This window comes from Sturnus vulgaris, chromosome 33, assembly GCF_052056855.1.
Source record: "Sturnus vulgaris isolate bStuVul1 chromosome 33, bStuVul1.hap1, whole genome shotgun sequence".
NCBI lineage: Eukaryota > Metazoa > Chordata > Aves > Passeriformes > Sturnidae > Sturnus > Sturnus vulgaris.
The window spans coordinates 309,026-329,260 of NC_142275.1; the positions used below are offsets into that span (position 1 = coordinate 309,026).

The following is a 20,235-nucleotide window of genomic DNA, read 5'->3' on the forward strand; positions in this document are numbered from 1 at the left end:
AAAAAAAAAAAAAAAAAATCCTCAAAAATTTCGTGAAAACATCCCAAAAAATGTTAAAAAAAAAAAAAAAATTCCACAAAAAAATCCTCAAAAATTCCACGAAAACATCCCAAAAAATTCCATAAAAAATTCCACAAAAATAAAAAAAAAATCCTCAAAAATACCCCCAAAAATTCCACAAAAATTAAAAAAAAAAATTTCCCCAAATGAGGCAGGAGGGAGGACCCAGCTGGGGAGGAGAGGAGAGGGGGAGGTGACAATTCCACATTCTGGGATTCACATCATTCCCACTTTTCCCGATTTTTGGGGAAAATCAGGAGGCCAAAATTTTTCTGGTTTTTTTTTAGCTCCAAATCTTCTGTGGCAGGCTGAAAAAAAAAAAAAATTCTTTTTTTTTTTTTTAATTTTTTTTTAATTTTTCCCGGTTTGGGGAATTCCTGATTTCAGCAGGGACATGGAATTGTCTGAGAGGGAATTCCCCAAATCCCCACCTTGGAATTTTAAATTTTTTTTTCCTCCCACCTCTCTCCCAGAGCGAGAAATTCAAGATAATGGCACGGAATTTATTTATTAATAAATTAATATTAATTCATTTATAATATTAATTTATTATTTATTATTTATTTAATTCCTCCCCAAAAAAATCCGAGTTTGTGGCTCCTCCTGCTGCGGGAATTTCCAGTTTTTTCCCCCTTCAGACAATTCCATTCCCTCCAAGTTTTTTGGGTTTTTTTATTTTTTATTTTTTTTTCCTGGAAAAAAAATCCCAAAATTCCTCGGCAGGGCCGGGGTGGGGACGGGCAGGGGGCAGAGCTGGGAATTCGGGATTTGGGATTTCCTCAAAAATTGGAGATTTTCACCCCAAAACCCCTCGGTTTTAAAGGAATTTTCTCCCTTCTCCTCCTCCTGATCCTGGGATTTTCCAGCTCCTGTTGGGCTGCACAAAACCTTTAATTTTTCCCCAAAAAATCCCCAAAACTCTCCCAAAAAATCCCTCAAAATTCTCCTAAACCCTCCCCATTTTTCCACAAAATCCCTCAATCCCTTTTTTTTTCTTTGAGATTCCTTTTTTTCCCAATTTTCCCCCCCTTTTATTTATTTTTTTTTTTTTTTTGTTCCTGACCCCTCCTCAATTCCTTTAAAACTCGATGGGATCCGAATTCCCCCGATGGGAATTTGGGGCTCTGGGAGGTGAAATCCCTGGAATTCCCTGGAATAAATCCCTGGAATTCCCTGGAATAAATCCCTGGAATTCCCTGCAATAAATCCCTGGAATTTTCTGGAATAAATCCCTGGAATTCCCTGCAATAAATCCCTGGAATTTTCTGGAATAAATCCCTGGAATTTTCTGGAATAAATCCCTGGAATTCCTGCAATAAATCCCTGGAATTCCTGCATTAATTTCCCGGAATTCCCGGAATTCCCGAGCTCTGTCCCCGCCGCTTTTGCCGCTCTGGGAATTTTTTGGGATTTTGGGATTTCCCGGATCCCGAATCCCCCCCCGGGCTCCTGGGGGGGGTCCCGGAATTCCCGAGGGATTCGCGTTTAACCCCTCGCGTGCCGGCCCCGCACTAACCCGGCCCAGGTGTCCCCCCAGGTGTGTCCCAGGTGTGTCCCCAGGTGTCCCCCCCAGGTGTGTCCCAGGTGTGTCCCCAGGTGTGTCCCCCCCAGGTGTCCCCAGGTGTGTCCCCAGGTGTGTCCCAGGTGTGTCCCCCCAGGTGTGTCCCCCAGGTGTGTCCCCAGGTGTCCCCAGGTGTGTCCCCCCAGGTGTGTCCCAGGTGTGTCCCCAGGTGTGTCCCCCCCAGGTGTCCCCAGGTGTGTCCCAGGTGTGTCCCAGGTGTGTCCCAGGTGTGTCCCCAGGTGTGTCCCAGGTGTGTCCCCAGGTGTGTCCCCAGGTGTGTCCCAGGTGTCCCCAGGTGTGTCCCCCCAGGTGTGTCCCCCCAGGTGTCCCCAGGTGTGTCCCAGGTGTGTCCCCCCAGGTGTCCCCCAGGTGTGTTCCCCCAGGTGTCCCCCAGGTGTGTTCCCCCAGGTGTGTCCCCAGGTGTGTCCCCCCAGGTGTGTCCCCCCAGGTGTGTCCCCAGGTGTGTCCCCCCAGGTGTGTCCCCAGGTGTGTCGTCCCAGGTGTGTCGTCCCAGGTGTGTCCCCAGGTGTGTCCCAGGTGTGTCCCCCCAGGTGTGTCCCAGGTGTGTCCCCAGGTGTCCCCCCAGGTGTCCCCCCAGGTGTGTCCCCAGGTGTGTCCCCAGGTGTGTCCCAGGTGTGTCCCAGGTGTGTCCCAGGTGTGTCCCAGATGTGTCCCAGGTGTCCCCAGGTGTCCCCCAGGTGTCCCCAGGTGTGTCCCAGGTGTGTCCCCCAGGTGTCCCCAGGTGTCCCCCCAGGTGTCCCCAGGTGTGTCCCAGGTGTGTCCCCCAGGTGTCCCCCAGGTGTCCCCCCAGGTGTGTCCCAGGTGTGTCCCCCAGGTGTCCCCCAGGTGTGTCCCCCCAGGTGTGTCCCAGGTGTGTCCCAGGTGTGTCCCCAGGTGTCCCCCAGGTGTGTCCCCCAGGTGTGTCCCAGGTGTGTCCCCAGGTGTGTCCCCCAGGTGTGTCCCCAGGTGTCCCCAGGTGTGTCCCAGGTGTCCCCAGGTGTGTCCCAGGTGTCCCCAGGTGTCCCCAGGTGTGTCCCAGGTGTCCCCAGGTGTCCCCAGGTGTCCCCCCAGCTGCTCTCGGCTTCCCTGGGGGATCTGCCGGGTTTGGGATCAGCCCAAAGCTCAGGGATCCCCCCGGGGTCTCTGGGGGGTTTTGGGGTCCCCATCACCTGTCCCCCCCCAGGTGATCCACCGGGGCTGGAGTTATGGGATCTGTGGGGTTTTAGGGTCTGGGTTTTTGGGGTCTGTGTTTTGGGGTTTTTGGGATCTCTGGGCTTTTGGTTTTTGGGGTCTGGGTTTTTGGGGTCTCTGGGTTTTTTGAGTTTTGGGATCTCTGTGCTTTGGGGTCCCCCATCACCTGTCCCACTCAGGTGATCCTCTGGGGCTGGAGTTATGGGATCTGTGGGGTTTTAGGGTCTGAGATCCCTGGGTTTTGGGGGTCTGTGGGGTTTTGGGATCTCTGGGGTTTTGGGGTTTTTGGTGTCTGTGTTTTGGGGTTTTTGGGGTCTCTGGGTTTTTGGGGTCTGTGTTTTGGGGTTTTTGGGGTCTGTGGGGTTTTTGGGGTCTGTGTTTTGGGGTCCCCATCACCTGTCCCCCCCAGGTGATCCGCCGGGGCTGGAGTTATGGGATCTGTGGGATTTTAGGGTCTGGGTTTTTGGGGTCTGTGTTTTGGGGTTTTGGGGATCTCTGGGGTTTTGGGGTTTTTGGGGTCTGTGTTTTGGGGTCCCCATCACCTGTCCCCCCCAGGTGATCCGCCGGGGCTGGCTCACCATCAACAACATCAGCATCATGAAGGGAGGCTCCAAGGAATATTGGTTTGTGCTGACAGCAGAGTCCCTGTCCTGGTACAAGGACGAGGAGGTGAGGGGGGAATTGGGGGAATTGGGGGGAATTGGGGGAATTGGGGGGAATTCGGGGGAATTTGGGGGAAATTTTGGGGGAATTTGGGGGAAATTTTGGGGGAAAATTTGGGGGAAATTTTGGGGAAATTGGGGGTTCCAAACACAAAAATGGGGTGTGGGGAGGATGGAGGCAGGTGATGAACACTCAGAGTTAATTAGCAGAGTTAATCAGAGTTAATTAGCGGTGTAAAGGATCCCCAGTTCCCATCTCCAAACCTGGAATTCCCATCCCAAACTGGGACCTTTCCCATTGGGATTTTGGGATCTGCAATTCCCAAACTGGGACCTTTCCCATTGGGATTTTGGGATCTGCAATTCCCACATTGGGACCTTTCCCATTGGGATTTTGGGATCTAAAATTCCCAAACTCAGAGAATTCATCCCTGGGACCTTTCCCATTGGGATTTTGGGATCTGCAATTCCCAAATTCAGGGAATTCATCCCTGGGACCTTTCCCAGCAGAATTTTGGGATCTGCAATTCCCAAACTGGGACCTTTCCCATTGGGATTTTGGGATCTGCAATTCCCAAATTCAGGGAATTCATCCCTGGGACCTTTCCTATTAGGATTTTGGGATCTGCAATTCCCAAACTGGGACCTTTCCCATTGGGATTTGGGATCTGCAATTCCCACATTGGGACCTTTCCCATGGGGATTTTGGGATCTACAATTCCCAAACTGGGACCTTTCCCATTGGGATTTTGGGACCTGCAATTCCCAAATTCAGGAATTCATCCCTGGGACCTTTCCCAGCAGAATTTTGGGATCTGCAATTCCCAAACTGGGACCTTTCCCATTGGGATTTTGGGTTCTACAATTCCCAAACTGGGACCTTTCCCTGTGGGATTTTGGGATCTACAATTCCCAAACTGGGACCTTTCCCATTGGGATTTTGGGATCTGCAATTCCCAAACTGGGACCTTTCCCTGTGGGATTTTGGGACCTGCAATTCCCAAACTGGGACCTTTCCCATCGGGATTTTGGGACCTGCAATTCCCAAACTGGGACCTTTCCCAGCAGAATTTTGGGACCTGCAATTCCCACACTGGGACCTTTCCCATTGGGATTTTGGGATCTGCAATTCCCACACTGGGACCTTTCCCAGCAGAATTTTGGGACCTGCAGTCCCCAATCGCTGTGCTCATCCCTCCCATCCCTTTTCCCAGGAGAAGGAGAAGAAGTACATGCTGCCCCTGGACAACCTGAAGATCAGGGATGTGGAGAAAGGTTTCATGTCCACCAAACACGTCTTTGCCATCTTCAACACGGAGCAGAGGTGGGGGACGCCCCTGCCCCTGTCCTCTCCTGCTTTCCAGGGGATTTTTAAAATTTTTATTTTTTATTTTTTTATCCCTCCCGGATCCCACACGGGGGGTGGGGGGGAAGGAAAAGGAAGGAGAGCAGCCGGGTGGGATTTGGGGGGGGAGTTTTCCTAAAGGATTTTGGGGTGTTTGGGGTGATCCCAGAGGGGTTTGAGGTGATCCCAGAGGGGTTTGGGGTGATCCCAGTGGGGTTTGGGTTGATCCCAGTAGGATTTGGGGTGTTTGGGGTGATTCCAGCAGGATTTTGAGGTGATCCCAGAGGATTTTGGGGTGATCCCAGCAGGGTTTGAGGTGATCCCAGTAGGATTTGGGGTGATCCCAGTAGGATTTGGGGTGTTTGGGATGATCCCAGTGGGGTTTGGGGTGATCCCAGCAGGGTTTGGGGTGTTTGGGGTGATTTCTGCAGGATTTTGAGGTGATCCCAGAGGATTTTGGGGTGATCCCAGCAGGGTTTTGGGGTGTCCCGAGCTGTGTCCACACTCGGATCCCGGGGGGATTTTTTGGGGGATTTTTGGGATTTTTTTGGGGATGTTTTTGGGGGGGGATTTTGGGATTTTTTTGGGGGGGATTTTTGGGATTTTTTGGGGGAGGATTTTTGGGGATTTTTTTGGGGGCGGGGATTTTTGGGGATATTTTTGGGGGGGGATTTTTGGGGATTTTTTGGGGGGATTTTTGGGATTTTTTGGGGGGATTTTTTGGGATTTTTTAGGGGGAATTTTTGGGGATTTTTGTGGGGATTTTGGGCATTTTTTTGGGGGGGATTTTTGGGATTTTGGGGGGGATTTTTGGGCATTTTTTTGGGGGGGATTTTTGGGGATTTTTTTGTGGGGATTTTTGTGGATGTTTTTGGGGGATTTTTGGGCATTTTTTTGGGGGGGATTTTTGGGATTTTGGGGTCTCCTGTGACCTCCCCCCACCTCCCACCCCCCTCCCCCAGGAACGTGTACAAGGACCTGCGTCAGATCGAGCTGGCCTGTGACTCCCAGGAGGACGTGGACAGCTGGAAAGCCTCGTTCCTGCGAGCTGGGGTTTATCCTGAGAAAGACCAGGTACAAAATTCCCAAATTCCCTCATCCCCCCCCCCCCCCACCCTACCCAGCACCTGGGAAAAAAATTCCCTCCCCCCCCCCAAAAAAAAAAAAAAAAAAAAAAATTAAAAAATTCCAAATCCTTCCAGGGCTTCCTGCTCCAGCAGCGAGCCAATCCCTGCTTTATTTATTTATATTTTTTTTTTGGGTTTTTTTTCCAGACTGAGAGCGAGGATGGGGCTCAGGAAAACACCTTTTCCATGGACCCCCAGCTGGAGAGGCAGGTGGAGACCATCAGGAACCTCGTGGATTCCTACGTGGGGATCATCAACAAATCCATCCGGGACCTCATGCCAAAGACCATCATGCACCTCATGATCAACAACGTGAGAGGGGGGAAAAAAGGGGGTGGGGGGCAGGAAAATCCCTCTCAGCCCCCCCAGATCGAGGGTTTCATCCACGGGGAGCTGCTGCCCCAAACAATACCAAAATAAAACCCAAATAAACCCCAATTTTCACAAACACAAACCCCAATTTTGACCCAAACAAACCCCAAACAAACCCCAATTTTGACCCAAATCCCCCCCCAGACCAAGGATTTCATCCACGGCGAGCTGCTGCCCCAAACAAACCCCAAACAAACCCCAAATAAACCCCAATTTTGACCCAAACAAACCCCAATTTTGACCCAAATAAAATCCAAATAAACCCCAATTTTGACCCAAACAAACCCCAAACAAACCCCAATTTTGACCCAACCAAACCCCAATTTTCACTCTCCTGCCCCTCCAGACCAAGGATTTCATCCACGGGGAGCTGCTGGCCCAAACAGACCCCAAATAAACCCCAAACAAACCCCAAATAAACCCAAATTTTGACCCAAATCCCCTCTCAGACCAAGGATTTCATCCACGGCGAGCTGCTGGCTTTCCTGTACTCGAGCTCGGACCAGGCCAGCCTGATGGAGGAGTCAGCCGAGCAGGCTCAGCGGAGGGAGGAGATGCTCCGCATGTACCACGCCCTCAAGGAGGCTCTGGCCATCATCGGCGACATCAGCACCAGCACGGTCAGCACGCCCGTGCCCCCGCCCGTGGACGACACCTGGCTGCAGCCCGGGGGCAGCCACAGGTGGGGAGGGGTCCCCGACGGGGGGGTTGGGGGGGGTCTGTGAAAGATTTGAGGGGGTTTGGAAAGGATTTGGGGGCGATGGGAAAGGGTTTGGGGGGGGTTGTGTAAGATTTGGAGGGGTTTGGGAAGGGTTTGGGGGGGGTTTGGGATGTTTTATACAAGATTTGGGGTGTTTTGTAAAGGGTTTGGGGTGGTTTGTAAAGGGTTTTGGGGGGTTTTATGAAGGGTTTGGGGGGTTTACAGAGGGGTTTGGGGTGGTTTGGGAAGGATTTGGGGGGGTTTGGGAAGGGGTTTGGGGGCGATGGGAAAGGGTTTGGGGTGGTTTGGGGGGGGTTTGTGAAAGATTTGGGGGATTTGGGAAGGGGTTTGGGGGGGTTTGGGAAAGGGTTTGGGGGGGGTTGTGTAAGATTTGGGGGATTTGGGAAGGGTTTGGGGGCTCTGGGGGGAGTTTGGGAAGGGTTTGGGGGGGTTTTGAGGGGTTTTGTAAAGAGTTTGGGAAGGGTCTGTAAAGGGTTTGGGGGGTTTTATACAAGATTTGGGGCGTTTTATAAAGGGTTTGGGGGTTTGGGAAGGGGTTTGGGGGGGTCTGTGAAAGATTTGGGGGGGTTTGGGAAGGGTTTGGGGGGTTTGGGGAGGTTTGTGAAAGATTTGGGGGATTTGGGAAGGGGTCTGGGGTGTCCCCCGCGGTTTTTGGGGTGTCCCCGTGGGTTCTGGGGTGTCCCCGTGGGCTCAGGCTGACCCCACCCCATTCCCAGTCCGTCCTGACCGCCCCCCTCTGTGTCCCCCCAGCCCCCCGCCCCAGCGCCGCCCGCCCTCGGCCCTGCTGCCCCCCGGCCGCCCCCCATCTCTGCGAGCCCCGGCCCCGGGGCCGCCCCCGCTGCTGCCCCTGCCCGGGGGGGGCCCCCCGGCCTTCAGCGCCCCCCCCATCCCCTCCCGCCTCGGCCCCCTGGGCGCCCCCAGCGACCCCTTCACGGCCCCCCCCCAAATCCCCGCCCGGCCCGCCCGGATCCCGCCCGGAATCCCACCAGGAGTGCCCAGGTGAGGGGGGAACGGGACTGGGAGGGACTGGGAATGGCTGGGAGGGACTGGGAGGGACTGGGATACACTGGAATCCCACCAGGAGTGCCCAGGTGAGGGGGGAACGGGACTGGGAGGGACTGGGAGGGACTGGGAATGGCTGGGAGGGACTGGGAGGGACTGGGATACACTGGGAATGGCTGGGAGGGACTGGGATACACTGGGATCCACTGGGGTCACACTGGGATTGTCTGGGGTCACACTGGGATACACTGGGATTGTGTGGGGTCACACTGGGATACACTGGGATTGCGTGGGGTCACACTGGGGTCACACTGGGATACACTGGGATTGTCTGGGATCACACTGGAGTCACACTGGGATACACTGGGATTGTCTGGGATCACACTGGAGTCACACTGGGATACACTGGGATTGTCTGGGGTCACACTGGGATACACTGGGATTGCGTGGGGTCACACTGGGATACACTGGGATTGTCTGGGGTCACACTGGGGTCACACTGGGATACACTGGGATTGTGTGGGGTCACACTGGGATCCACTGGGGTCACACTGGGATTGTCTGGGGTCACACTGGGGTCACACCAGGGCCCCTCTGGGAATTCTTGGGGTCCCGAGGGTCCCCCAGGCCCTGCCAGACTCTCCCCCCCCCCCCCCACAGGAGACCCCCGGCAGCCCCGAACCGCCCAACCATCATCCGGCCTGCCGAGCCCTCCCTGCTGGACTGACCCGGGGCCTGCAGCTGGGATTGCTGGGAGCCTGCTGGGATCACTGGGAGCCTGCTGGGAGACTGCTGGGATCACTGGGATACAGCTGGGAGACTGCTGGGAGACTGCTGGGATCACTGGGATCCTGCTGGGATAGAGCTGGGATCTATGGGATCCAACTGGGATCCAACCCCACCCTGGGGGGAAAAAACCAACCCCGAGCCTGGCCACGGATCCTGGGGCCGATCCCGGGGCTGATCCCAATCCCAGCCCCAATCCCGGGGTTGATCCCGGGCTGTTCCTGAGACCGATCCCAACCCCAGCACTGATCCTGGGGCTGATCCGATCCTAAAGCTGATCCCAGTCCCGATCCTGGGGTTGATCCCAGCCCCCATCCCGAGCTGATCCCGATCCCGGCAGCTCCGGGGCTGATCCAATCCCGGGGCTGATCTGGATCCAAATCCTGGGGTTCATCCCGGGGCTGATCTGGATCCCAGTCCCGGTCCCGGGGTTGATCCCGGTCCCGGTCCCGGTCCCGGTCCCGGTCCTGGCCCCGATCCCAATCCTGGGGTTAATCCCGGGGCTGATCCCGATCCCAGTCCCGGTCCCGGGGTTGATCCCGGTCCCGGTCCCGGTCCTGGCCCCGATCCCAATCCTGGGGTTAATCCCGGGGTTGATCCCGGTCCCGGTCCCGGTCCCGGTCCCGGCCGTGGCAGCTCCAGGGCTGGTCCCAGCAGCTGATCCTGGCAGCCCCGGGGCTGATCCCGGTGCTCCCCCCGGGCCCCTCCCGGCCGGGAACGTTCGGGAATGTTCGGGAATGTTCGGGAATGTTCGGGGTGGGGAACATTGCACTTTGTCAGAATTCCCGGGGGCTGGGGCTCGGATCCTCGCCCCTCTGCCTTCCTCCTCCTCCTCCTCCTCCTCCTCCTCCTCCTCCCGGAAATTTTGTATTAATATATTCCCTAAAAAACCGCGGGATTCGGGGATCCTCCCCCAATCCCAGGGGTCTTTTTTTTTTTTTTTTTGGTTTGGGTTTTTTTTTTGTTTTTTTTTTTTTGGTTTTTTTTGAGAACTTCGGGGGTTTTTAGAGCTGGGGAAAAATACTGGAATTCCCAGAGGGATTCACTAACGAATTCAATTCCGTGAGAACCTCAGGAATTTCCTCTCGGGAGTAACCCCGAGGAAGAGGAGGAGGAGGAGGAAGCTGCGACCCCCCCCGGGGCAGGGGGAGAGGGGGGGTTTGCTCTGGAAGCGTCTCCCCCTTTCCTCACCCCCTCCCCTCTTTTTTCCCAATCCCACTCCACCGGCTCCGGCCGGGAGCCGAGGTTGTAAATATTTTTACAGACTTGTATTAATTGTATAAAAAAAAAAAAAGGAAAAAAAAAAAAAAAAAAAAAAAAGGAGGGGAAAAAAAAAACCACCAAAAAAAAAAAAAAAAAAAAGCAACAAAACAAACCAGGAAAAAAAAAAAAAAAAAAAAAAAAAAAAAAAAAGCCCCGGCCCAGCAATAATGTGGATTTTTCCAAACCCCCCCGGCCCCGGTGCCTTAACGACCCCCCGGCTCGGGGGGGCCAATTAATCCATTAACGAGCCGGGGGCGGTTTTGGGGGGGGCGGCTCCGGCCCCCCCCGGGGGTCCCCCCGAAGTGCCTCCGCTCCGCGTCCCATTAATGAACTAAAAACCGGCAAAAAAAAAAAATCCGAATAAAGGGAAAAAAAAAAAAAAAAAAAAGATGTGTGGAATTCTGGAGGGGGGGGGGTTCGGCCTCGTTCTTCACCTTTGGGGGATTTGGGGATTTTATGGCGCGGCTCCCCCCATTCCCACTGGGATCCATCCCTGTCCTGCTCCCGGAATTTTGTGGATAATGATTAAAAAAATGCCAAAGTTTAATAAATTTAATCGCTCCGCCCGGGAAGGGGGAGCCGCGGGGTTCATCCCTCACTGACCCCCCCCCCAATCCCGGGGGGTTTCACCCCAATCCCGGGCGGGATTCACGACAACGGCCCCGCCTGCGAAACCCGGGAATTGGGGAAAATTTGGGATCAAAACCCCGCGGGATCCGCCGGGCTCCGGGCGGCGCCATCACCGCGCGACGCCGCTCAGGGAGGCCCCCCCAGGGCTGCCCGCGGCGCCGCCTGAGGCGGGAGGGGACGCGGGGACCCCGCCTGATGGCGATGCCGGTGGCGGATCCCGGTGAGCGATGCCGCGGACGGATCCCGGTTGCTGAGCAGGCGGCGGATCCCGGTGTTTGATCCCGGTGTTTGATCCCGGTGTTTGATCCCGGTGTTTGTTTGATCCCGTTCTTTGATCCCGGATTTTTTCAGGCGGCGCCGAGGCCGCCCCAGGCTCGGGGTCCTCTCCTGTCCCAGCCTCCCCCTGCGCTCATTGGCTGCTCCCTCAGCGGCGCTCTGAGCTCTGATTGGTCAGAGCCATCTTAGCTCCGCCCCCTCCGCATCCCCGCGGTTCTCGGGCGCCGCCTGGCGGAGCCGGCGAGGTCTCACAATGCACAGCCCGGGCAGGGTTGGGGGCAGATTTGGGGTCAGATTTGGGGGCAGATTTGGGGGATTTGGGGGCAGATTTGGGGGCAGATTTGCAGTTCAGGTGCGGGCCTGGAGACGTTTGGGGCTGATTTGGGGGTGGGGAGCAGATTTGAGGTATTTCAGGGCAGATTTGGGGGGGTCTTGAGGTAGATTTTGGAGTCCCTGGGGCAGATCTGGGTGTCCAGGGTCCTTTCCTCCATCCCTTTCATGTGAAGATCTCAAGTGCCAGCCACAGAAATCCGTTCCCCCCTGGAGGAGCCGCATTTCCCCATCCCGAGCTCGGAGCTTCGGGTGAAAAAAAAAAAACCCAACCAACAACAAAACAAAAAAAAGAACATTTTTGCGCAACGGATGAAAAACTCAATTTCCTGGGGCCCAGCAGTCGCTTCCTTCCTGCTTCCTGAACCCCCGCGTGGAACATTCCGGCTTTTCCGGCACATCCCGGCTCATCCCTCATTCCCGGGGAGCTCCAGGAGGAGGAGGAGAAGGAGGAGGATGAGGTTGGAGTTGCTGCTCCTCGTGGCTGCGGCGTTTCCCTCGTGTTTGAGCCAGGCAGGCCACGAGTCTGGCCAGGATTCCCGCCAGGATTCCCGCCAGGATTCCCGGGGTTCCCGCCAGGATTCCCGGGGTTCCCGCCAGGATTCCCGCGGTTCCCGGCACCGCCCCACGCCCACCCCAGAGGCTCCTCCCGGCCCCGTTGCTGCTCCAGCTCCCCCCGGAGCCGGGGCCCCCCCGGATCCGCTGCCTGGCCCCTCGACGTTTCTCGGGGAGCACCTTTGAGCTTTTCCAGGGAATCCCGGCCATCCTGGTTCGGAGCATCCCGGCCGCTCCCGACGAGCACTGGGTCGAGTTCTCCCTGCCCGGAGCCGCCCGGTGCTCCCGGTGCCGGTACCGGAGCCACAACGGCAGCGCCTGGCTGGAGTCGGAGCTGAGCCGCGGCACCGGCAGCTCGGGTGGGTGTGGGGGGCTCATCCCGGGGGGGATTCCCCGTCCCACCCATCCCGGGGCTGTCCCGCAGCCAAATCCGGAGTTGTTTTTTTTTTCTCCCCAGGTTTGGGCGATGCCGAGTGTCAGCCCAGCGATGTCACCGCCACGGGAGCCCCGGGCACCGCCGGGACCCTGCGGAACGGGAACGGCAACGGGAACGGGAACGGGAACGGGAACGGTACCGGCACCACCCTGGGCTGATCCCTGAGCCGCTCACGGCTCCTGGTTCTGGATCCCGGTTCTGAATCCCGGTGCTGGATCCCGGTGATGCCCCCCTGTCCTCTCTCCCTTCCAGATCCTTCCTGGCTCCTGCCGGTCTCACTCGGTGCCGCCGTCCTGGGCTTGCTGCTGCTGGGGGCTGCGGCCGCGGGCTGGAGAGGTGGGAGAGGGGCCCGGAACCGGGAATTCCAGGGGGTCCAGAACTCGGAATTCCAGGGATCTCAGTGCCCAGGGACCCCCATCCCGCCCTGCTGGGGTGTCCTGGCCCCCGGTGTCACCGGTTCTGTTCCTCACAGGCCTCCAGCGGCGCCGTGGACAGAACCACACGGTCCCAGCCCCGGTAAGGCCGGACCCCGTGACCCTCAAATCCAACCCCAGACCCCTCAATCCCCCTCCCCGTCCCCCCAAAATCCACCCCCGTGTCCCTCCTGTCTCGGCAGAGCCTCCCCATGGCTCCCACGCCGTCGCTGTCCCCGTGAGGGGTCCTGGGGGTCCCGGTTCTGTACTCCCCCCCGCCCGGAGCGTGTCCCGGTGTCCCCGCGGATCGAGGCCGGCCCTGGCTCCGGTTACCGGAGCCCCCCCCCCCTCCCCCGGTGTTGCCAATAAAGTTTTGGGGTTTGTGTCCGGCGCTGCCGCGTTCCCGGGATCCCGGCGCCGGTGCCAGTGGTGGTGACGGTTCCCAGTGCTGGGTCTGATTCCCGGCGTCCCGTTCCCATTCCCGGCGTCCCGTTCCCGTTCCCGGTGTCCCATTCCCAGTGTCCTGGTACTGGTGTCCTGTTCCAATTCCCAGTGTCCCGTTCCCATTCCCAGTGTCCTATTACTGGTGTCCCATTCCCAGTATCCCTGTGTCCCGTTTCCATTCCCAGTATCCCAGTATCCCCGTGTCCCATTCCCGTGTCCCATTCCCTGTGTCCCATTGCCAGTGTCCCATTCCCAGTATCTCTGTGTCCCACTCCCCTTTCCCATTCCCATTCCCGTTTCCCATTCTCAATGTCCTATTCCCATTCCCACTCCCAATCTCCCAATGTCCCATTCCCATTGTCCCATTCCCATTCCCAGTGTCCCGTTCCCATTCCCAGTGTCCCATTCCCATTCCCAGTGTCCCGTTCCCATTCCTTGTGTCCTATTACCGGTGTCCCATTCCCATTTCCCAATGTCCCATTCCCAATGTCCCATTCCCGTTTCCCATTCCCGTTCCCGTTTCCCATTCCCGGTGTCCCGCTCCCCTCTCTCCGCCAGGGGGCGCACCCCTCCCTCCCCCTTCCCTTGTGGGCGTGGCCTGTCCAGAAGGGGGCGTGGCCCTTTTCCGTTCGGGGGGCGTGTCTTTAGTGAGGGGCGTGTCCATCCAGGGGCGTGTCCCGCTGGGGGCGGGCCCGCGGTGGGCGGGGCCGCGGTGGGCGGGGCGCGGCGCGGTCCAAGATGGCCGCGGTGTCGGTGTTCCCCGGCGTGCGGCTCCTCACGGTCGGGGACGCGAACGGGGAGATCCAGCGGCACCAGGAGCAGCAGCCGCTGCGCCTCGAGGTCCGCACCGGCCCCGACAGCGCCGCCATCGCCCTCTACGGCCGTGAGTGCGCGGGGAGGGGGCGGCCCGCGAGGGGCGGGGGGCCCGGCGGGGGGAGGGGGCTGAGGGGGTCTGAGGGGATGGGGGAGGGGCCCTGAGGGGTCAGAGGGGGAGGGAGGGGCTGGGAAGGGGCCCTGAGGGGGCTCTGGGGATGGGGAGGGGGCCTTGAGGGGGCTCTGGGGTGAGGGGGGGTCGGGAAGGGGCCCTGAGGGGTTTGTGGGGTGAGGGGGGGGCTCTGAGGGCCCTGAGGGGTTTGTGGGGTGAGGGGGGGGGGCTCTGAGGGCCCTGAGGGGTCTGTGGGGAGCTGGGGGGCCCTGAGGGGATGGGGGGGGTCGGGAAGGGGCCCTGAGGGGTTTGTGGGGTGAGGGGGGGGCTCTGAGGGGATGGGGGGGCCCTGAGGGGTCTGTGGTGATTGGGGGGGGGGGCCTGAGGGGTTGGGGAGCCCTGAGGGCTCTGTGGGGTTCAGGGGGGTCCCTGAGGGGTCTCTGGGGTGCGGTGTTTTGGGATGGGGGAGATCAGGGGGGTTGGGGGCACATTTGGGGGGGCTCTGGGGGTTTTAGGGGTGCAGGAGGGGTTGGAGGATCAGAGAGGGGCTCGGGGGGGTTTAAATAATGAGATTTAAACTTTGGGGGCTGTCGGGGTTTTGGGGGTTCAGGGGTCACCGAGGGGTTCAGGGGGGGGGATTTTAAATTCCCGGTACTTTTGGGGGGTCCCGGGGGGGTCCCCCGGTATTTTTTGGAAGGTGCCGAAAGTTGATTCCCGTGCCCCCCTCCCCTCGTTCCCACTTTTGCCCCAAACGGCCCCAATTCCGTGACCCCCCCCCCCGTCCCGGGGGCTCCCCCGAATTCCAGGGGGGCGGCGGCGCCGATTCCTCTTTGTCTGCGGCTTTTCCTTCGCTTTTAAAATATTTTTATTTTTTTTTAATTTTATTTTTTTTTCTTTCTCCAAACCCGGCGCTTTGTGCTTTTATTATTTTTTTTTTTTAATTTTTCGGGCTCCTCCTCATCCCGATTATTGGGGGAAAAGGGGGAGGGGGGTGCGACCCCCGACCCTCCGCCTTTCTCTAATTAATGAGCGGGGATAATTAACGCTAATGAGCGCGCGGCCTCGTTGATAGCGGTGAGGGAAACTGAGGCACGGCGCTGCCCCATCCCGGAGCTTTTCCAGCTCAGCCTTTGTGTGCCGGGAGCCCCGGGCGGGGGAGGATTTTTAGGGAACATCTGCCCGAACATCTGCCCCCAACATCTGCCGCTCCTTTTATATTTTTTAATTTTTTTATTTTTTTTTTTAATTTGGAAACGGGGTCACAAAGAGCCGGAATTCCCGGCTCTCGGTGCAGGTGTTTGTTCTTGCTCCATCCCGCAACTTCCCGCGCCCGCGTGGCCGCTCCGGGAAAAACGGGAATTTTTTTGGGTTTTTTTTTGTCATTATTATATTTTTTTATTATTTTTTGTGGGAGGAATGAGAGCGGCTCGGTTCCTCCCCCCTCCTCTCCCGCTCCGTTCCCGGTTCCTCCGGGATAATTCCCGGGGTCATTCCCAAATCCCGGGGCCCCTCCATCCCCATCCCTTCCATCCCAAAAATTCTCATTCCTGACCGAAATTCCGGCTCCTTCCTCCCCCCCCCCCAGGGCTCCGCTTTCAGGAGCGCTCCCCCGCTGTAATTAGAGGTTAATTAGGTTAATTGTGCTCTGTTGGGAGGGTTCGGAACCGGGATTGGGGCGGGGGTTTGGCCTCGTGCTCACCTCATTTTTTTTTTCTCTGTCTCCTCCCTTTTCCCTTTCGTCCCGCCCCGTTTTCCCTCCTGTCTCGTTTTCCCCTCCCCGTTCCCGATTTTTTCCCCTCCCCGTTCCCATTTCTCCCCCTCATTCCCGATTTTTCCCCTCTCTCATTTCCCCCCCTTCATTCCCATTTTTTCATCCCCAATTTGTCCCTTCTCGTTCCCAATTTTTCCCCCTTATTCCCATTTTTTCTCTCTCCCATTTCCCCCATTCCTGATTTTTTCCCCTTCCCCCGTTTCCCCCATTTTTCCCCCCGTTCCCAATTCCCCATTCCCAATTTCCCTGTTCTTTTTCCAATTCCCCCATTCCCAATTCCCATTTCTCCATTCCCGTCCCCATTTCCCATTTTTCCATTTCCATTTCCCCCTTCCTGTTCCCATTTCTCCAATTTCCCATTCCCCATGATGTCCCCAATGTCCCCCCGTCCCCCTGTCCCCATTTCCCCAATTTCCCCATTTCCCATCCCCATGTTCCATTCCCAATTTCCCCTCTCCCCAATCCCCATGTCCTCATTTCCCCAATTTCCCTTCCCCATTTCCCCCATGTCCCCCTGTCCCCAATTTCCCTAATGTCCCCATGTCTGTCCCCCTGTCTGTCCCCAATGTCCCTGTGTTTGTCTGTCCCCAATGTCCCCCTGTCCCCTGTCTGTCTGTCTGTCCCCATTGTCCCCAATGTCCCCGTCTGTCCCTGTCCCCCTGTCCCCGTGTCCGTCCCCTGTCTGTCCGTCCGTCTGTCCCCTGTCCCCCTGTCTGTCGCGATTGTCCCTGTCTTGTCCCTGTCTGTCCGTGTCTGTCTGTCTGTCCCTGTCTGTCTGTCTGTGTGTGTGTCCCCATTGTCCCCCTGTCTGTGTGTCTGTCCCCATTGTCCCCGTGTCTGTCTGTCTGTCTGTGTGTCTGTCCCCATTGTCCCCCTGTGTGTCCCCATTGTCCCGCTGTCTGTCTGTCCCCCTGTCCGTCTGTCTGTCCCTGTCTGTCCGTGTGTGTGTGTGTCCCCATTGTCCCCCTGTCCGTCTGTCTGTGTGCCCCTGTCCGTCTGTCTGTCTGTCTGTCCCCCTGTCCGTCTGTCTGTGTGTCCCATTGTCCCCTGTCCCCCTGTCTGTGTGTCTGTCCGTCCCTGTCCCCCTGTCCGTCTGTCTGTGTGTCCTCATTGTCCCCTGTCTGTCCCCCTGTCTATCTGTCTGTCTGTCCCCTGTCCCCCTGTCTGTCCGTCTGTCTGTGTGTCTGTCTGTCCCCATTGTCCCCTGTCTGTCTGTCTGTCCCCCTGTCTGTCTGTCCCTGTCCCCCTGTCTGTCTGTCCGTGTGTCTGTGTGTCCGGTGTGCAGCGGAGGACCTGTGCGTGTTCAAGTGCTCCGTGTCGCGGGACACCGAGTGCAGCCGCGTGGGGAAGCAATCCTTCATCATCACCCTGGGCTGTAACAGCGTGCTGCTGCAATTCGGGGACCCCCACCGGTACCAGAGCCCCCCCCGCGCCCCCCCCGGGACCCCCGGGACCCCCGGTAACCCCCGGCCTGCATCCCCAGATTTCTGCTCCTTCTACAACATCCTCAAGAACTGCCGGGGCCACAACACCGAGCGCTCCGTGTTCAGCGAGCGCACCGAGGAGTCCTCGGGCCGTGCAGTACTTCCAGGTGGGGGCCATTCCTGGGGCTGGGGGGCAATTCCTGCTCCTGGGGGGCGATTCCTGGGGCTGGGGGGGCAATTCCTGGGGCTGGGGGGGCGACTCCTGGGGCTGGGGGGGGGGCGACTCCTGGGGCTGGGGGGCAAATCCTGGGGCTGGGGGGGGCGACTCCTGGGGGCTGGGGGGCAATTCCTGCTCCTGGGGGGGCGATTCCTGGGGCTGGGGGGGCGATTCCTGGGGCTGGGGGGGCGACTCCTGGGGCTGGGGGGGCGATTCCTGGGCTGGGGGGGGGCCATTCTGGGGCTGGGGGGGCGACTCCTGGGGCTGGGGGGGCGACTCCTGGGGCTGGGGGGGCGACTCCTGCTCTGGGGGGGCCATTCCTGCTCCTGGGGGCCATTCCTGGGGCTGGGGGGCCATTCCTGCTCCTGGGGGGGGCGATTCCTGCTCCTGGGGGCAATTCCTGGGGCTGGGGGATTCCTGGGGGAGCAGTTCCTGCTCTTGAGGGGTTCCTGAGGGGGCAATTCCTGCTCCTGAGGGGGAAAATTCCTGCTCCTGGTGTGTTCCTGTGGGGCAGTTCCCATTCCTGTGGGGCAGTTTCTCCCCCCCAGGGGGGTTCCAGGGCTCACCTGTGCTCACCTGTGCGTGTGTTGTGGCAGTTCTGTGGGTCCCTGTGGGGCTCACCTGTGCTCACCCTGTGCTCACCTGTGCGTGTGTCCGGCAGTTTTACGGGTACCTGTCGCAGCAGCAGAACATGATGCAGGATTACGTGCGCACGGGGACGTACCAGAGGGCGATCCTGCAGAACCACAGCGACTTCAAGGACAAGGTGTGGGGCTGGCAGCTCCTTCTGGGGCTTTTTTGGGGGGATTTGGGGCATTTCGGGTCATTTTGGGGGATTTCGGGTCATTTTGGGTTTTTTGGGGGGATTTCGGGTCATTTTGGGGTTTTTTGGGTGGGATTTCGGGTCATTTGGGGGGATTTTTTGGAGGGATTTCAGGTCATTTTGGGGTTTTTTTTGTGGGGGGGATTCAGGTAATTTTTGGGGCTTTGGTTTTTTTGGGTAAAAATTCCGATGGTTTTGGGGGAACTCGGCTCGTTTTGGGAAGATCTGGCTCAGTTTTTGGCCTGGTTTTAGGGGAGCCTGGCGTGGATTTTGGAGGGGAATTTGGGTGGGATTTGGGCAGGATCCAGGTGGGAATCCTGCCTCACCTTTTAGGGAATCTGCCACATTTTTTTGGGAAGCTTTGGCTCAATTTTGGGGGTCCAGCCATCCTCATTTTGGGGTCAAACAGCCTCATTTTGGGTCTGGCTCCATCCCAGAGCTGGAAATTTGGTTTTGTTCCCATCCCTGGGGCGTCCTTGGCCAGCCCCATCCCCACAATGTGTTAAACCCGGGATCAAACCTGGGATCAAACCCAGATCAAACCCGGGATCAAACCCAGATCAAACCCGGGATCAAACACAGGATCAAACCCAGATCAAACCCGGATCAAACAGGGATCAAACCAACCCGGGATCACACCCAGGATCAAACCTGGGATCAAACACGGGATCAGGGGATGAAACAAACCTGGGATCAAACCTGGGCTCAAACACAGGATCAGTCAAACCCGGGATCAAACCCGGGATCGAACCCGTGATCAAACCAATCCGGGATTGATCAAACCCGGGATCAAATAACCCGGGATTAATCAAACCTGGGATCGATCAAACCCGGGATCAATCAAACCCAGGATCACACCCAGGATCAAACAAATCCGGGGTTGATCAAACCCAGGCTCAATCAAACCCGGGCTCAAACCCGGGCTCAAACCCGGGCTCCCCGGGCTGTTGCCGGCCGTTGCTGCCTCTCCCATCCGTGTTTCCCCTCAGATCGTGCTGGACGTGGGCTGTGGCTCGGGGGATCCTCTCCTTCTTCGCAGCCCAGGCCGGGGCCCGCAAATCTACGCCGTGGAGGCGAGCACCATGGCCCAGCACGCCGAGGTGCCAGCTTCCCCTTTCTTCCCTTTTTATTTCCTTTATTTCCCCTTTTTCCCCTTTTTTTCCCCCTTTTTTTCCCCCTTTTTTTCCCCCTTTTTTTCCCCCTTTTTTCCCCCCTTTTTTCCCCCCTTTTTTCCCCCCTTTTTTCCCCCACACCCTGACCCTTTTCCCCCGTTGCATTTTATTTTCCCCCCTTGCATTATTTTATCTTCCCCCCTTGTATAATTTTATTTTTCCCCCCTTGCATTATTTTATTTTCCCCCCTTGCATTATTTTATTTTTCTCCCCCTTGCATTTTTCCTCTTCATTTTCTCCCCTTATTTCTCTCTTCTCTCCCCTCTTTTCTCCCCACCCCCTGACCCCTTTCCCCATTTTTCCCCCCATTTTTTCCCCCCATTTTTCCCCCCATTTTTCCCCCCATTTTTCCCCCCATTTTTCCCCCCATTTTTTCCCCTTTATCCCCCACACCCCCTGACCCTTTTTCCCCATTTTTCCCCCCCAGGTTCTGGTGAAAAGCAACAACCTGACAGAGAGGATCGTGGTGATCCCGGGCAAGGTGAGGAGGTGTCCTTACCTGAGCAGGTGGACATCATCATCTCCGAGCCCATGGGCTACATGCTGTTCAATGAGCGCATGCTGGAGAGTTACCTGCACGCCAAGAAATACCTGAAACCCTCAGGTGAGTGTGGGACAGGGTCACCTGCACGCCAAGAAATACCTGAAACCCTCAGGTGAGTGTGGGACAGGGTCCACCTGCACGCCAAGAAATACCTGAAACCCTCAGGTGAGTGTGGGACAGGGTTA

The 20,235-nt window shown here is 57.4% G+C and overlaps 3 protein-coding genes across 6 annotated transcripts in view; all 3 read left to right on the plus strand.

Annotated features, from left to right (window-relative positions):
• The window catches only part of DNM2 (dynamin 2), a 30,964-nt gene extending 21,683 nt beyond the window's left edge, over positions 1–9,281 (plus strand). For 2 of the 4 annotated variants that reach the window (XM_088154969.1, XM_088154971.1), the window contains 7 exons: positions 3,368–3,481; positions 4,689–4,798; positions 5,782–5,893; positions 6,094–6,258; positions 6,768–7,000; positions 7,790–8,038; positions 8,702–9,280. In XM_088154969.1, the coding sequence (XP_088011095.1) occupies positions 3,368–3,481; positions 4,689–4,798; positions 5,782–5,893; positions 6,094–6,258; positions 6,768–7,000; positions 7,790–8,038; positions 8,702–8,768 (1,050 nt within the window). In that variant the 3' untranslated portion in view covers positions 8,769–9,280. Of the gene's footprint in view, positions 1–3,367; positions 3,482–4,688; positions 4,799–5,781; positions 5,894–6,093; positions 6,259–6,462; positions 6,553–6,767; positions 7,001–7,789; positions 8,039–8,701 lie in introns of those variants that run through there. The other 2 variants (XM_088154970.1, XM_088154972.1) reach the window with 2 other exon arrangements.
• A 1,640-nt stretch (positions 9,282–10,921) lies between these two features.
• LOC106863692 (uncharacterized) lies at positions 10,922–13,746 on the plus strand. The gene is made up of 6 exons (XM_088154907.1): positions 10,922–10,940; positions 11,833–12,240; positions 12,339–12,452; positions 12,570–12,653; positions 12,790–12,833; positions 12,934–13,746. Exons 1-6 carry the CDS (start codon positions 10,922–10,924, stop codon positions 12,970–12,972), a joined length of 708 nt encoding a protein of 235 aa, XP_088011033.1. The 3' UTR covers positions 12,973–13,746.
• Positions 13,747–13,849: 103 nt separating this feature from the next.
• CARM1 (coactivator associated arginine methyltransferase 1) lies at positions 13,850–20,110 on the plus strand (the record flags this gene model as incomplete). The annotated part of the gene is given in 6 exon segments (XM_088154986.1): positions 13,850–14,057; positions 17,156–17,282; positions 17,354–17,461; positions 18,173–18,277; positions 19,324–19,434; positions 19,934–20,110. A coding segment is annotated over 1 exon segment (73 nt), but the record flags the coding sequence as incomplete, so codon positions are not given.
• Positions 20,111–20,235: the final 125 nt, after the last annotated feature.